The sequence below is a fragment of the Andrena cerasifolii genome, chromosome 9, assembly GCF_050908995.1.
Source record: "Andrena cerasifolii isolate SP2316 chromosome 9, iyAndCera1_principal, whole genome shotgun sequence".
In the NCBI taxonomy this organism is placed as follows: Eukaryota; Metazoa; Arthropoda; class Insecta; order Hymenoptera; family Andrenidae; genus Andrena; species Andrena cerasifolii.
The window spans coordinates 16,086,431-16,103,473 of NC_135126.1; the positions used below are offsets into that span (position 1 = coordinate 16,086,431).

Consider the following 17,043-nt stretch of genomic DNA (forward strand, 5'->3'; position numbering starts at 1 on the left):
GTCAGTAATTGTCCATCTGGGCATCTGGCGAAGCGAATCCTTTGGGAATCGATATAGTAATACGAGTGGATGCAATTTCAGGCAAATTTCACGTAACCGACTGTACCTATAATCGACACCGATTAAGCATTGCAACGTCAACGTGTCGTAAATCGTAATCGCGCTGTTCCCTCCTCTAAGGCAACAGCCGGAGGATCGTCGAAAGTGTCGAAACGCGAGTGATCCAGGAAGATGGAAAATTGAGTTTGTACTTTATATCTATATAGTTAGACTCTAGAGTATAAGAAATCGTATTTACAAGATAGAAGATGAAACTTTTGTCTTGGTTCATTCCCTCGTAAATAGCAAATTCCATAGTAACTCTGAACAAGTATATCCGTGGAGAGAGGAGGATTTTTGCGTTTCTTTGCGGACGACAATTATTATCGACATTATGAACCTACAGCGGCAAAGCAAGCAATCCAACGACGCTCGACCGTCGAGATTTCGGTCGATGGCGGCGTTGTCGGGGGCCAGCGTGAAGACGTCACAGTTCTCCGAGGTACCATTAACCAACGATTATTGTCTGTCTGTCGCGAAACGTTAGGTTAACTCGCGACTTAACGATCGACTTGCGTCTAACGAAAAGACGGCTAAGAGACTAAATCGTTCGCTTCTAAATCCTTGATACGTTTTTAGAGTAGGAGGAAGCTGTTGTCGAAGATGTCCATGCTCGGTTCAATCGGGAGTCGCGTGTTTTTCCATAGACGCGGAGACCGATTGAAGGTACGCTAAAAGTACAAGGTATTATTGCCACCGAACGATTCAGAATCATCTAGATTCTGCGAAGAAAAAAGTGGCGGATTAATTTAATGGGCGGAATGTTTTCTCTGTGAACGGCGAGCAGATTCCCAAGTATCAGAATACCTATAGGCTCGAATCGTTCCGCGGTTTCGACGCCCAACAGGTGGATAAAATCGTGGAGAATGTGATGGAGAACAAGCTGTCCACGGTCACCTCGTATCATCCCAAGGAGTCGGCGAAATTGTGCACGGAGATCGGGTCTGATTTGCAAAGGGCGATCAGCAAGAAAGATTACGACAGGTAAAACAGCAATCGTTAACGCGTTTCGAGGTACGCTTCTATAGAAAAGATTTGTTCTTCTTGTTGCAAGGTACAAAATAGTGGCGCAGGTGAGCATTATTCAACGTCTCGATCAAAGTATCCACGGGAGCTTTCAGTGCCTCTGGGACGTGGAGCGGGACAATTACTCGTACTATGTTTTCGAAAACAATCACATATACGCCTGGTGCTGCGTATATGGTATATATTACGAGTGAAGTTTGTCCTTTCCACAGGAATACTCGTTGTCAGACCGTTGTACGCGATGAGGAAATATAAAGTTGATGGAACCTTTCCGCGGCGTTGGTCGAATCGTTCAAAGGGGCGCCCCGAAAAACTTCCGATCGATTACGGTATTAATATTTATTAGTTTCGCAACTCCCTCCGCCTCGTACCTACCTACCCCGTTCGCTTTTTCGCCATGATTTATCGAGAAACTTTCAGCCGGCCCCAATATCGTGTCCAGCGGATTTTAGTCTGTTTGATCCTCGGATAAACCACTGAAATGCCCATGTTTCTCTTTCATTTCCCAGTTACCCTTTTATCTTTGTAGTCTCTCGGCACGACAAGGAGATGAACGAAGAAACGTTTCTCCATCAGAGGCGGTAAAACTCGTCGCATCTACGAGCGATAGCCTTGCCGATCCCAGCAATTTCCAAGCCCGTAGATTTTTCGATAATACGATTACAAGGGATACAAGCGGCGCTTTAATGACCCAGCTGAAATTTACCGGGAGCCGTGTGCCGTCGCGCCGCGTTGCTCGTTAAATTAATGGCGCAATTTCTACGCGCCGCACCGTACCGCCTGACCTGGCTCGAGAATGTCGCTTCACAAAAGGTGCGAGAAATCGAAGACGTTGTAGATATTTCTCGTTACAAGCACTTTTCATACCGATCGAAAGCAATTCGTTCCATTCTTGTGCGTCCCCTTTGATCGCTATGCGCCACGTATTTACACGGTCGCGTTAAAAGAAAACGCCAAAGGTCCTCCCTCTCCTTCTGCCCCATCGGAAGTTTCAGAAAAGAACACGCGAAAGGTAGCAGGTAAAAAATGGAGCAGAATGGTGAAACGGGGCACGTGTTTCGACACGTAGAAGATTACGTGTTCGGTAGGAATTTACATCCGTCGAGGAGGAGGAGGAGGAGGAGGAGGAGGAGGAGGCGGAGGAGGAAAGCAGGACTCGATCGAGAGGGAAGCGAAAGTTTGAAGAAAGAAAGAGGGAAAACTTGATCGACGTCAGGTAGCGGGACAATCTATCACCGGGCTAGTTCTGTTACTGGGTTCGACGTGAAATCAATGCCGATCCTCATTTCCATGTAAATTATCTGTGACGCGGCGCGGCTTTCTACCGAAACCGGCGAACGATTTTCTTCCAACGCGAAATCTTTTTGTTTTATGGGGCTGGGACGGTTCCGGTCGGGTCGGCGAGGATTCTCAAAAACTCATACTCAAAATTAACGAGCATAAGTATATAACGAAGCAACAAAACACACTCTGTTACTCCGCGGAGGCAGAAATACACGTGTCGGTACCAGTAATCGCGACCAACTATTTATTATCCCGCTGGGGCACCAATAACAACAATGACAATAATACGTTAACAATCGCACCACTACTGGTCACATACATACGTTCAAATCTACAAACTTGCACACGCTCGTTATTCCGTACGAATACCACCATCGTTCTAATTATATGCAATGGATCATTTGCCAGATGGTCATTACGCGATCGTTGAAGGTATGAAATATCAACGGCGCCGTCAAATGGTACAAATGGTACAAATAGTTATGTAATGTAAACGAGATACGATCTCTATTTTTCCATTATCGGTCATTTCGATGCAATTAAATCATTCAATTATTCCGCTGCCGGTTGTTTAAGCAATTCGTTTAAAAGTGGCCTAGGTCTGGCGAAAATCGTTTATGCGCGATGCATTTTAACGTGGAGAAGTTGATCAGAGGCAAGGGAAGAATACAAATGTACGGGGTAGAGAGAGAGAGAGAGAGAGAGAGAAAGCGGGAGCTGTTGGATGGATAACTTATACGGAAACGAGACGAGGGAACGGAATCAGCTTTCGACAAATAAGACGGGGTCCAGAACGATCGGTCATCATTACGACGGAATATCCATCCGCCGCGCCGCGTTGGTCCGATTTCGTGCTCGCCACCACAATTCGATTTGTCCTTGTCAAATCGGAAACTGCACGACCGTGTCGTCTGGATTTTATTATTTTCTTCTATCCATGCTGACATTTCTGTCTGAACGAGTGCACCTGCAATTCGGATTCTAATGAAACACGAGTATCGTTGTTCAGGCCTGGCCATAGATATCCATTCTTATCGAGGACAAATCGGGTGCCGATATATGGTGGCACCCTGCCACCACTTTCATCAATTCGTCCCCCGTCAAGTGCCGTCATTTATCTTTATTTCCTGTAAGCTAAGCCTCCAACTTAGCGTTCCCTCGGGAACTTACCGCTGCCTTTCCACGCGGGGATTCAATTTCAACAACGATCGCGCACAGAATCGAATAGTTAGCTATTCGCGCCCATCGCGCAGAAATTTCATGCACCTACCCACGGTCACTGATTATCGCGATCAATGTAAACGGATAAGTATTCATGTTCTCTAACACTCCTGTGGCCTTTTTACATACCTACACCTACTCACCATTCTGTTCCACAGAAACGATTATTAAAATACGCTAACGAACTCGGTATTCCGAGCGAAGCGTTTCAAACCTGAGAGCTACATAACTCCTTAGTTCCACCGAAATCCGTTTCTACCCTTCCATTGGTTCTATTGTACTTTTCTAGTGACGAACGAGCCACGGTAACGACCAATTAAAAGCATTTTTACGGGGCTCCTTGGAATCCGGCTTTTTCCCTGTCAAACGGATATATCGCCACTAACCCTTTCTTCCTCTGCTTCGTACGAAAGCGAAAGCGTAAAGGGATTATTGACCGCTTAATTTCGGGCATTGACAGTTGCTCGCGGATTCATTGAGAACTACGAGACCCAGTACCCAGAGGGCTGGGATTCCGTGAACGTAGGCGTTCACGACGTGGCCATTAGCTTGCAATCCTGCACCTTTCTCCACGATTTTCCGTCAAAAATGCCACGGTTTAAGGGGGTAGTGGACTACTAGATACGTAAAATCGTTAGTTTCTTTAACGCTAAATTACTTTCATACCAAATAATCGTTATAGTCGTACTTTTCACAATCTATTCTGGGTACGTTTCCGAGTAATTACAAAAAAAAAAAACGTCGGAATGTATAAAATTGTCCAACTTATTAATCGTTGATGATAACCCTGTACGGCGCGTCGCTGCAGGTGATGTACATACCTACATCGATTCAGGTGGACCACTTTATACATCAAACTCTATAGAGTGGAAGTAGATATCTTCTTGGCCGAAAAATTTGAACACAAATTCTGGAAGTTACACGCGAATCAATTTTTTCCCCACATTTTTACCAAAAAAAAAATCGTGTCTGATCAGTTATAAAATGTTTTAGAAACATCCAATGTTGACGCGGGAATTCCATTCTATGGAGGAAGGAATTCTTACACGCCCAGACTTTTAGAATTTTTTGAAGCTGAAATAGTCAACTAAATAGTCAACGAGTGGAGACGGGTTGGTTAGGGTTTAGCCTGTGCTGCGAGGTCCCCGTAATCCGAGATAATGAATAATAATGATGTAACGCAGAGTGCTGTAGATTTACTCACATCCAATCGCTGCGTTCGAAGCGTCCGGCGTTTTCAGAGAATCGAGTGTTTGCTGGCACTTACCTACTGACCTATCTACGCGTTTTCCTTCGCAAAGCTTTGAAACTCGATTTTTGTCATCGGTATTCCCACTCGACAGTTCAAGAAGCGATTTTGGGCGACACGAACGGTGCGCGTGTGGGCCGCGCAAGTACCGTTGCTCCTGCGTTCGCGTATATGCAGCGGCAGTTTGGACAGACGTCGCTGGAAATTGGTCTGTCGCATGTAACCGGGATTTTGCGGTTGATACCGAGGTAATTGTCAACGATTGCGTTTCGACTGGTCGGGGATTCGTGAAATGTGGTGGGGAAACGTAGTTTATTAGATGAAACTGGCGGAAGCTACGCGAATCGAAGCTGGCGCGGCGTAAAATTAGATTCACGTTCGAGCCTTCGCGACGATAGATTTGCGATTAAACGAAAGCTCGATCGTGACGCAGATACGTGAGCACCGCTGCGGCTTAATCTTCAATTTTATATGTATTCTCTGGATTCGGATCATTGGGTTTAAGAGCACAACGACTATGGACGACACTTGATATTATCTTTGAAAAGAAACCAAGTAAACAGCGTAATTAAGATGAATTTTTTATTGCCTAGTATTTTCCGTGGAAAGGAGCTATAATTTAAAAGCGAGTGTTGCTGCTCGTTACAGTAAAGTAAAGCAAAGAAACGGTCACGCGATCCAACACTTTGCCTTTGTAAGGTTCTCTGGAGCTTGAATATCCCTCGTCTCGAAAGAAATAAGTACCGCTCAAATAAATGGAAACAAAACGCCTCTGGCAATTAATTTATTCCTTTCCGCGATGAAAGGACGATAAGTGCGTTTCGTCTAGTATTTTCGGCACTTCTTTCCTCCCTTTTGTTCCAAGCAAAAGAATAACGCGGGGAAACGACTGAAAGTAAACCTCTCTATGCGAGCCAAAGAAATTAGGCACACGATTCGCGATAACGAAGAATAAGGCGGCGTATAAAGGCGGGTAATTTCTTCGATTCGTATGAAACGGGCGCATAGATTTTTATATAAGGTACGCGTATATACCTATTTCATCAGAGTTGCATGGTGTCGAGTGTAGTAACTTTTGGTAATTTATCTCTAAACTCTACGCCATCACCGCGAGAGAAGTTTTCTTCTTTATTACAGTTACGCTCGCAGTTACCATTAGCATATCGCGTAACGTATCTCCTTGATTACCGAGCGACACCGATCCTTTCAATTCTTTCCTTCGTTGCGGCGAAACGTCGATCCAGGACCGAGCGATTTATCTGACAAAGAAGGACGACGAACTCACAATCAGCCGCGTTCTGCGCTCTGGGACATACATAATGCAGAAAGGAAGCGTGGAAATTTACGGGAGTCGGCGGCGGCGGCGCGGAGTTCCGAGGTTCGAGCCCCGAACAATGATCATAGGTGGCCGCAGGTGGGCCTTTAAAACGGACGCAACCAGGGACGGGGGACGTTTTCCAATATCCAATAAAGCCGTTACCTCGACCTCCCTCGTCGACCTTGGAGAAAGACGAACGTGTATCGCCGTAGTTTGAAAAATCACGAATATCGCCCGACGGACAATTGCCGATAATAATCCTAACAGGGATAACAGGGGCGAGACCCGCAACGGGCTGACGAAAGCGAAGAATAACTAATTCGGATATTCTTATTAGGTTTAATCTTGTGTCGCGAAAGCTGTGTCTGGTGTCGAAACAGACTAAACCAGACCCACCATACCGTGCCAATTATGGTGGTTGCGCGAAAACCGAGGTGGGAGTTTTGGTGGAGCGCGGCCGAAGAGTGACAGCCAGCCAGAAAAGTGCCTGAACGTGGATGGAATCGTAAGAGGATTCCACTCGTCCTCGACCCCATGCATTTACATTCCATTCGTCACGTGATAGCGAGTGCATTTTCAAAGGCTCCTACATTCTACCGCCCGTTGCACCTACCTTTTCAATTATAGCCACCCTAAAATCCGTTTTTTCCCCAAATAGGCAAGTTTAGGCTGCTGAACGTCAATTCGAGTTGCACGCTTTACTAATCGCAAGTACATAACTGTATTACTCTGTACAACTGTTGGCCGACGCTTACGCCTACAGATTCGAGAATTTAACCGTGACTCGATTAGAAATAGAAAATCGGAATTAACGACGGATAGAAGGAGCTCCCAGATTTTCAATACTATTTTCTCCTAAGGCGAAATATGACCATGTTGCACCAAGGAGAGCCAGTAATGGGTAATGTCTTTACGGGCAAAACGAAAGAGCACAGGATGAAGCTGGATCGCCGAGATCGACGGAGATCTTGGACCGAGAAAACGATATTTCCAAGCAAGGATGTCGTATATTATTTCAGGGAGAGTCCAGAAACGATTCTGGTCACCACCGTGGGAGGATAATCGTTGTTTTATAGATAACCGTTTCCCTGTGGTTCCATTTTCATCTAAATTTCTGGTCTGTTCCCCGTGGGTGTTTCCAATCGAATCGAAGGAGAACCGAGGCTGGAACAGATAAGATCATGGACGGGTCGGGTCGACAGGGAACAAGATCATTTCCGATCAAGCTCGGAAACGGAAGCTCCCCGATGCATATCGATACTTTTTAGTAAGCACACGATCGACTGATCACTTTAAAATTCTACGCGATTCGAATGCTCTGTCGCAGTTTTGCTGTACGTGGCAGCTCTGTAGGTAAAAATCGAAAGAATTTTTCGAAATTGTTTTCGGCCTCGAACCGGATCGGTCTTCTATTTACAAAATTGTTCTCAAGAGGGGAAACGGTCGGTGACTCTTTTCTATCGAATTTCTCTCGAGCTCGGCACGTTCGTATGGAGGTTACGCGACACGTATCGAACATCCTTGCTCGCGATGCACCGCAAACCATCGATCCTGTGTAAACACACTGTCCCCGCCGATATAAAATTCCCATTGTCTTCCTTTCCCGCGACACCTCTGACACTTTTACTCGACTATTGACAGCTCGTCAACCATTAGTTGGAAGATACCTTGGAGTCTTTTGGCGTTATCTCGCGATTAAGTGTACGATTACAACTACAGCATTAATTCAACTGGAGATTGGCAACGATCCGGCTTCTATCTGTCCCGAGAAAACTTTACTGGAACCACCGCGACCATCGCGGTAGACGCGTATGTAGGTATTCTACTTAGATCCACCGATTGATCTTGGACACCCCGATGCGAGAGAAATGCCAGATGCGGTGGAGTCTTATATTTAGAGGGGAGGACAATACAGAACGGTGTAGGTGACGAATTACGATACAGGACGAAACATGGACGCATCCGTTCTGGAAGAAGGGTTGGGTAGACGAACCACTCATCTCCTGTATGTTTTTGGCCTGGCCAAAAATTTCAGCCTCTTGCTTGCTTTCGCCTTTAATGCTTTCGGCGATACCTGGAACGCGTCCTCCCTGAGGTCTGTCTCCATTCCTGCGGGACGTACAGCTGGTTTCGCCAGGAATATCGTCCTCGGAGAAGCTGGGAAATTAAAGGCCATGCATCCTGTCGCTCTACTACTCGCCCTTAAACCGAACAAATGGCTCGAAGGAGAATTAATTCACTGTCAAGGCGACGGGATAGCGCGGGAGTAGAAAAACGGCCGCGTAGTACTACTTACAAAAGCACGGTTGCCGGCTAACGAGGAAATTTCGAAGGAAATTTATATTTGCCGAGTCCTCGCCGGGGATAGAAAAGAAAAATCGGACACCGTCGTTTTAATTACCGCTGGCAGTTTTACGGCTCGCGGAACTGCGGGCAACCGAGAAGGAAGGGAAAACTGGCCGACCAGGGAATTTTCAACTTGCCCATTTTACGCGCTAACTCCCTTAAGTAAGTTCACTCTCCATCGAGTGGCCAGTTGGACGGGGGAAAAATCGGAAAGAGAGGCGAACGATCGGCGTACCGACGGCCTTCAACGCGGCCGGAGAAACGGTGCCCGGGATCCGGGGGGGTGTAATTTCCGGCACAGTCTTTGGGTATGCAATTTCCACGATGCGTTTGCTGATCTGGTAAGTGAGAGCGGCTGGCGGTACCGTGAACGGATCCCTGACTTCCGGTGTCTCCCTCGCCGCTGGCGTCGCTAAGTTTTCGATTCTCCTCATGTTCACCGGCCTCCATTTTCTTTTTCTGTCCTGCAATTTACTCTCTAACGACGAGCACGAATACACTTTTTTTTTTTACCGGAAAATACGTATGAACGAATGTGTGCATACGGGGAATTTGGGCCTCGGCGGCACTTTTGGGGCAGCCAATCTTTCCAGAACTTTCAAGTGTCGATTCCAATCCTCGGGTTTTATCGTTCTGCGTAACCTTGCCATGATTTGGTTCCTGGAACGAAACGGTAGCGCAAACATCGATGCAAATTCTTACCCCCGAAAAAGAGAGTGGAGAACTTTGAAGAGATCCTCCGTTATTTAATCAGCCGACGAACGGGCAGTTTCCGGGACTAACGTGAGAATGAGTGGAACGAGCAGAGCGAGAAGGTGGGAGAACGGGAGGAGGAATGCGCATGCGCTTCCACTTGTTTGGCAAATTTCGAGACACCCTTGGGCACTATTAATAATTACATCTACGGGTACTCGAGTCTGCTAACTGTTCGCGAGTTGCACACCGAGTTTAATCGGTACGGAAAGTGGAAAGTCAATATCCTGCTCCTGTTGAAATGCGGTAAAAGAAGCGTGTCCCCGATTCTTTATCGCGCTGGGGATCAAGAGAATCCAAATCCGACTTTACGAGATCAGATTTGCGAATGCGAGCCATTCCAAGGACAGTCTGATCACGTTGCTTTTCGATTGGACCAAAGCTTCTAAGCTGCAGCTGTTTCCTCCCGTAGGGTGACACGGGGCAAAGGACAGCTCCGTGTCTGGCCTCTACTACTCACTTCCTCTTCAGTTCCCGCTGCTGCCTGGCGTTGCAGAAGAATCGATACTTGAGGTAGCGGGAGTTTTCAACCTTATACAGGAGCTCGACGATGTTGCCGCTGGTCGGGAACCCCATGTTCGACAACAGCAATCTGATCGAGGAACGAGCAATTCGTTAATTTCCTTCGAGATCTCGTTCCGTTCCGGCGCGGCGAAACAAGCGAATCGAATCACCTCTTCTTGGGAAGAGCCAAGTCTAGGATACGTTTGCTGCTGGTAGCTGCGAGCGTCAGCGGATGGATTCTCGGGTACGGTGGAGGGACTTTTCTGCGAGCAAACCATACCACCAGTGTGAAATCCTCCGACACGAGACACAAGCTAATTACTCACGTTGGATCATATTTCTTGTTAAGGTATTTTGGCCGCGCCAGCACTCTGATCCGTTTCGAAGCCCGCGCGTTTAAGGCTGCGCGTCGGGTTGTAAACGGATTAGCCTGAGAAAGGTACAAATTAAATATTTCGATATGTCGAGGTTTCGCAGCTCTACGATCCGGAGAGCGTCGGACCACCCACCAAAAGGTTCAGATCTATCTTTCGAATCTTTCTCCAATTGGGCTCCGCTAGCAGATCGATGTACTGTTTGTGCGTTAAATGCGCCATGGCATATTTGATCCTTCGGGCAAGCATGTTTAGGTCCAACCTTTATTTATTTCACGCTCGACTTTCAACGGCACGTTGCAGATTGCTTAATTAAATTCTGCTTTAATTATTCCGGCGATCCCAGAAAAATGTGTGTACGTGGTAAAAACGAAGGAGAAGAAGGATAAAGAAGCTCCAGAGACTCCGATACCGGCGTAATTTACCAGCTGAAATTTTTACTTTCCGTGTCCAACCTACAATTTAGACGTGGCGAATCCGACCGAGGATCGCTTTCGAACTGAAGCAAGGCGCAACGTCGCCAAACGAGGAACAAAAGAAAGCTTACGTGCGATTCAGCCGCATCTCCGCGAAGGCTTCTCGCCCGAAAATTTCAGCATTACACATTTCAGTTGTCGCGAATCCACGAAAACGTAAAACACCGACACAGTGGGACACGAAAGGACAGAGTGTAGAAGGCGTGAGGGATTTTCAATTAATAGGGATTAATAATACTGCCACGCGGAATAAATCTGGTATTCCCATGGCGCGCAGCCCTCCGCCGCCTCATGCCCCACGTCCTCTACTATGCGATGGCGACGCGCAGAATGATGCTTTATTTTGCAGTTTGTATATCGTGGTATCGATCGCGCGTACCTACGAAAGAAAAGAAATGGATTAAAATACGTACCGGTAGCCGGTGGTAGCGGACCGATAATTGTTTATTCGATCCGGTATTGAAGGATTCATCGAGTTGTTCGACCGGTCCGCGGACGTGGGTACTTATTCAACGTAGAGAGGAAAAGTGGAAGCGATCAGGGCGAAAGAGAAAGAAAAAGAGGTGAAAGAGAAATTCTATTGTTCGATAGAGATGATAGGCAGGTGCATCGACGATTCTTTGCGTGGAGATATGAAGAAGCAGCGGTAGATGTAATTTCGTGCTGGATTCGGACTGGCAGCATTAAGGACACAATCTCTTCCGATGAAGATCTCTTAAGGGACATCCGGCTGGTTTTATTCCTTTCCATCCGTCTACGAACATGGGCCACTCTCTGGATCCTCTCCTCCTAGCTTGTTCCCTGGTGTTCCCTTTACGTCCGTCCTCTTTCTCCGTCACTCCGTGATCCTCTACCTTCCACATCACGCTCACTTACTCTGTCAACCCCGCATGGGAAATCTCAAATACGACTCTGTTTACCTGGCACTTGAAATCCCGGTGGATATCGATGATAAGATTTTACTCCAACTTCAGCCTTCACCGCTCTTCATGAACTGCTTTTTCAGCCCTGCCACTACCACTGCGGATTTAATGGCTACGCGATACACGCGCCGTGAGTCGTGGCATGACGAACGCGTTGCGGTTTTAAAGGGGAAAAACGCTGCTGGTGTTCAGACTCGGCGAAAAGCCAGCAACTCGATAGGTCTGGGTACGATATTCTCTTTCGCTGTTCATCCTCAGCTTTACAATCCCCCCTCACACTCTTGCCCTTTTGTACAGCTGGCAAAGTTTCCTCTTTTCGTAGATGTTTAAACAAGGGAGATTTGGCTTTCGTTAGATACGCGAGCGCTCGCGCAAGTAAGCGTGTACATATTTTCTTAGGTCGATCGATCGTGAAAAGGAGGTGCAACGATATTATCCGCGCTTCAACGTGAAACGATCCAGGCGCGGACGGGCATGCGGTAACGCGGTAACGCGCCGCTGGATAAGCTCACCTTTCTAATTAAATTTTAATTCCGGCTCAGGGTACTGGACGTTATTGGCTCGAGCCTACGAAAGTCTGCTTATTGACGTCCACTTTTTCGCAAATTACTCTTTCACGCGAGCATTTTGTAATCACTCTGAGGCGTTCGTAAGATAGACAAAATGCTATTACTTGATTTCTCGTCTTACACGACTTTAACGCCAATTTTGTTTGATCCTTAAACCGGAACGGTACTTCAACCGCTAGTGTCGGATCCTCGCGATCCTCCAAACGCCTTACCGATTTCTCAACGATTTGCAAATGATTTATTGAACAAGTAGAAAACAGCAAGGGACCTTAACGTTTAAATAAGCGACGGAAGTCGAAAATTCGTGGGTTTCCTTTGGGCGAGAAACGTTGGCCAAACTCGAATATTTCTTCGTATTTGAAAGTATCTCGACTCGTTCCTTCGGTGTAATATTTAATATCCGCCATCTATTATCTCGACACACGATAATTTGCAGGAACGTTGCCGGGGCAAGAGAAATTCAGGACGGCGGAGGGTGAACGCGAAGCAGTTGTATTTCAACGCTTCGGCGCTCCGCGATGATCTGGAAAGTCAGGATGGGCGGTTACTTTTCGCGATATTACGAAAAATTTAATGCACGCCATCGACCGACTACTTAGAGGCAACTTTCAACAGCGATATCGATGCAATAGATACAACGTGTGCGAGCCCCTTTCGAACGACACGTTACCTGCCTTTGTACTTAATCCAAAGAACTTTTGCACCGCAGTTCTGCTTACAATTAGTCTCAGTGGAGCGAACCTCGCTCCACTTATCTTCGTAACTGCTTCCGATTGGATGCAACAGCCGCACAGCCTTTTTACTTTCATCCAACTTCTCTCGGCCCTCTTTATTTAATCTTGTAAAGTTTTTAACAAATCTAGACGGTGTGCGACTTTTCCTAAGTTATTCTTCGGATCGCTGTTGTCTACAATTCCAGACGGGGAATGTTTCAAGTTTTCAACTGTCCCAACAGTTTCATGGAACATGGAATATCAAAGGAACAACAATAATCTCGAGAATCTGGAGAGTCTTAAGAGCTTGCAATTTCTTAAATGCTCAGGGTATAATAGAAATGCGAGAGGATACTTCGAGTTGCTACAAACTTGCAATTACGCTACTTTCGTTCGCCGTTTAAACATTGATACAATTACTACTTTATTTGGAAATTCCACCTTTTCAAGGAATTCGAGCGGCCCAGTTTATTTCCAGCTCAACAACGTTAACTTTGAAAAATAGGTCCACTGATATCTACCGATTTGCCTTCTATCCGGTTTTACGTACGAGTTCTATCCCCTTATTATTAGGTTCTAATTTTTTTATCTCTCCGTCCAAATATCTTTTCCTCGACTAATAAGCTTAGCGAGGATCGGCTCATTGATCCCTGAAGATGTATAGCCCGGAGAACGCGGCAGGCATTAATGCTTGTCCCACATCGTCTATGCCCTTTGGAATTTCATAGATTTCATGTGTTCTAACATATTCGCACGTCCTCTCCAGTCTCAGGGTAGTTGATACTTGAGTAAATTTCCTTTCAATTACTAGAAGAATAAAAATGGTCGAATATGGGTATGGATGACCGGGAACGCGTAGTTGGCTCGTACCAATTCCAAAAATTTCCCTCTCCTCTTGGCGATAACTTGTCGCTGGAAAAGTGGAAAAACTTGGCGAACGGCCCCATTCGGCGTCGGAAAAGTTATCTCGCATCTAATCCTAAGAACTCGCCATGGTCTTTTTTCTTCCTGTTTGGGTAAGTAAGCCAGGAAAGAACTGGAATACCGGACGGTGAATTTTAAAGGACTGCGAGTGGCGGCTAGCAGAAGGTAGGTACCTGGTGGATGTCCAAAGACCGGTCGATTCAGGAGGGCCTACCAAGGAAATTTCTCATACGTCGCCGAAAGCTGTCCCGTAGTCGTGGCTGGGTATATAGGTATCTCGACGAGTTTATCCTACGAAATTGTGAACGGAAGCGTGGAGGGCGGGCTCCCTTACAGTCACGAAAATTATATCGCGGAAGCTTTCGTAAAGTTGTCGGGCGTCGGAAACGCAGGGTAACGAGCTGAGATAGGTGCGCTTCCGAGCAAGTTTTCGGGAAATTTTGCAGGCGAATCCGTTGTTCTCGCGACACATTGTTTTTCACGCAACTCAGTGCCAGATTTTTAAATAGTTTCAGGCTGCTCGCCTGCACGGCGCCCGCGCCGCACCGTCTGAAACCGAACCGATTCATTAAATCTGCACGATTAGAAGATTTGTAGATTTCTAAAGTCTTCGAAATTCCTTTCCTTCTCCTCCTCCTTTGTACCGTGCCCGGTTCGATTAATAGCCTCGTTTGACAAAGTTGGACGGTGACTGGTTTCTGCGGGGGACGTGATTATTTTGCCGATTGAAATCCATCGACGCACCGCGCGGACAGCCTTCGTAATTTGTATAATTAGCAGCTTTGTCCTGCGGTACGCTTTGTGCTCCAGCGAGCCTGACCCCTTTCATCGGCGAACAAAACGGACGAGTCGTCGATGATAAATTAATCCCGGGCATCGGATATTCCCGCGTCCAAGCAGGAATTTCCACCGATTATCTTTCATATGCGGGTCACGCGTTTTCCTCTCGACCCAGCATCGAAAACTCTGATCGGCGCTGCTTCCGGTTCTCGCTGATCCAATCCCTTCGATAATTCTCCTCTGCCAGCAAACTCTCGGAGCGGAGCGACCGGAAGATGCGGTTCTCCGAGCGCGAACTCGATGTCACAGATCCTCGTCGAGGGAAACGGAAACAAATCTTTCTGGCATACCGTTCCAGCGATTCTTTTCTATTTTTCACTGGGCCAGCGTTAAACGCAGACGACGCGTACGAGTACCTACTTATACTTATATAAAATTGCGTCGCGTCGCGTGACGAGAATTTCCATGAAATTTCATTCCTCAACGCGTAAATGTAACAGCAATCGGAAATACCTATTTGTTTTTTCCATCAGAAGCGCGCAAAGAATATTTGTAACGTTCGAACACAATGGGAAACTCGCTCGTCGCCGCATTCCAATGTATTCGGCTTCCACGTCCGATTCTGCAACAACAAACTTTCGTTTCGCTTTGATTTCGAGAGCACGAATCCCTGACATTTTCCATTTCCTGTCTTGGACGAAGACGCGTCGTTTTGCGGAAAAATGTTACACCGCGTCCTCATCGTGGAAGAAACGCGCGAGAACAAGGCTTCGTCAGGTACCGTGAAATGCTCGCAGCTAAGAATACGAGATAAGGGGTGTTTACCTATCCGGGTTTCTATAAAGAATTTTTGCATCACCTATTTATGTCGGTAATAGAAACGCTGAAGAGTGAACAGGCCCGCGTCAAACGGAATATTTACGCGACCAATAAATTCCGCGCGGATTTCGCGCTCTCGGTCGTTTGATTTCACGAGAAGCTACCTACTGTTTTGGATTTTCGATGATCCCTCGAGTCTGGATAAAAATAATGGAACGCAATCGGGAATTATAGATCGAACATGGTAGACATTAATAGAAGATCCCGATGAGTTTCCTAATTATGTGCAATGCCAAATTGCTGTAAATTAATGGGCGATCCGTATCGGTTGCTCGGTTATAAGCTGGTCGCTTTGTTAAAGGACGGATAATTGACCGTTCATAGGCGATTCATCCGGGAATTTGCGGCCCTTTTGTTCGCGCATGAATTATTGATTTCCATTAATGGTCTAGAGTTGAAAGGAACATTTACGTTACTGTGGCAGGGAAAAGGTGAAAACTCGGTGATGTTGTATCCGACGAGTCTCTGAGAGAAGATGCGAGCAAAAGGTCGTTTCGATGTAGGTACGTATCTTTCGCAGCTACCGAGCACTCACCTGACAGGTAAGCAATGCAAGCATTGGCCCGGAGAAAACGCTAGTTATCGACGGTGGGAAGGCCGTGGAACTACCCCTAGGAAGGGTAGTTGCGCGACTAGCTTTCGCCACTGCTGGTAATCGGAACCCGACGAACCTGCCCCTCCCTCCAAAAGATGGTGCCAGTAATCCCGAGCCGATGAACGAGCCCCTGGCGAGCGATCCAGATGATCGTGGAATTAAGTAGTCGTCAACAATCGGACGCGGCGTATAATTAGCAACCGGCCGGAGTAAAGAATATGTATGCAATTACTTAGCTCAGGCGCAACTGGAAAGCTGGTGGAAAGGAAAATGATTTAATTTAGGAGCAGTTAACGAGAGTTAACCTGGAATGCCGTGTTCGATAATTAACCTATTAATTACGAGCGGGCCTGTTTGCATGATAATTTTAAAGGCTACCGTCATACCTATTCACCGTTCGGCAGCGCTTCCGCTTTAAACCATAATCTAGAGGCGAACACACCGTTAACCACGTGGAACGAGTTAACGCCGCAGGATCCCTCGAAATATCAATAATTGGACAGTACGCACTGCACACCGCATTAATTATCGATCCGACAGCGGTCCGTGGTGGCCACCAAAGTCCACCCTGACCTACCAAGCTTTATCGCTTCGAGTGCTTCCGACGTCTGGACGATGCTATTCAACGTCCAGCCAAATCTAAACCATATCAAACCGAAGCAAACCAAAGCAACGACTGCCGCGTATGCGCAACCTACAACCACCGTGTCCCCTCAACTTCTCGTTTACAGCTTTAAATTAATTTTTGCCGGTCGGCCCACTGGCCAGTCCGTATACCGTTGAAATCGAGTTACGCGACGCTACCCGGGCTGATTCATTTACGTCAATGTTGTTTCATGTTGTAGACTTTAAGTAGATTTTGACGGCCGGTTCGTCCAGTTTTAAGGTATTCCCTTTTAAATTGATTCTGGTGAACGGTAGTCTCCCGTCCTCTCTGACCGAACATATGTAGGTATCTGAGCCTTTCGATAGCTTATTAACTGTCAAAGTAAACCAAATGGCCCAGCATC

General features: G+C 46.7%; 2 protein-coding genes across 2 annotated transcripts; one reads left to right on the forward strand and one right to left on the reverse strand.

Annotated features, from left to right (window-relative positions):
- The first annotated feature begins 587 nt into the window (after positions 1 to 587).
- Positions 588 to 1,337, forward strand: LOC143373441 (dynein light chain Tctex-type 5). Its single transcript, XM_076820710.1, has 3 exons — positions 588 to 765; positions 887 to 1,083; positions 1,154 to 1,337. The coding sequence occupies exons 1-3, from the start codon at positions 703 to 705 to the stop codon at positions 1,317 to 1,319; spliced, it is 426 nt and encodes a 141-aa protein (XP_076676825.1). The 5' UTR covers positions 588 to 702; the 3' UTR covers positions 1,320 to 1,337.
- A 4,097-nt stretch (positions 1,338 to 5,434) lies between these two features.
- On the reverse strand, positions 5,435 to 16,380 carry Theg (Testicular haploid expressed gene). Its single transcript, XM_076819765.1, has 7 exons — positions 10,310 to 16,380; positions 10,127 to 10,230; positions 9,971 to 10,063; positions 9,757 to 9,888; positions 9,089 to 9,203; positions 8,779 to 9,007; positions 5,435 to 8,354 (listed from the first exon to the last, which is right to left on the reverse strand). Exons 1-7 carry the CDS (start codon positions 10,421 to 10,423, stop codon positions 8,194 to 8,196), a joined length of 948 nt encoding a protein of 315 aa, XP_076675880.1. The 5' UTR covers positions 10,424 to 16,380; the 3' UTR covers positions 5,435 to 8,193.
- Positions 16,381 to 17,043: the final 663 nt, after the last annotated feature.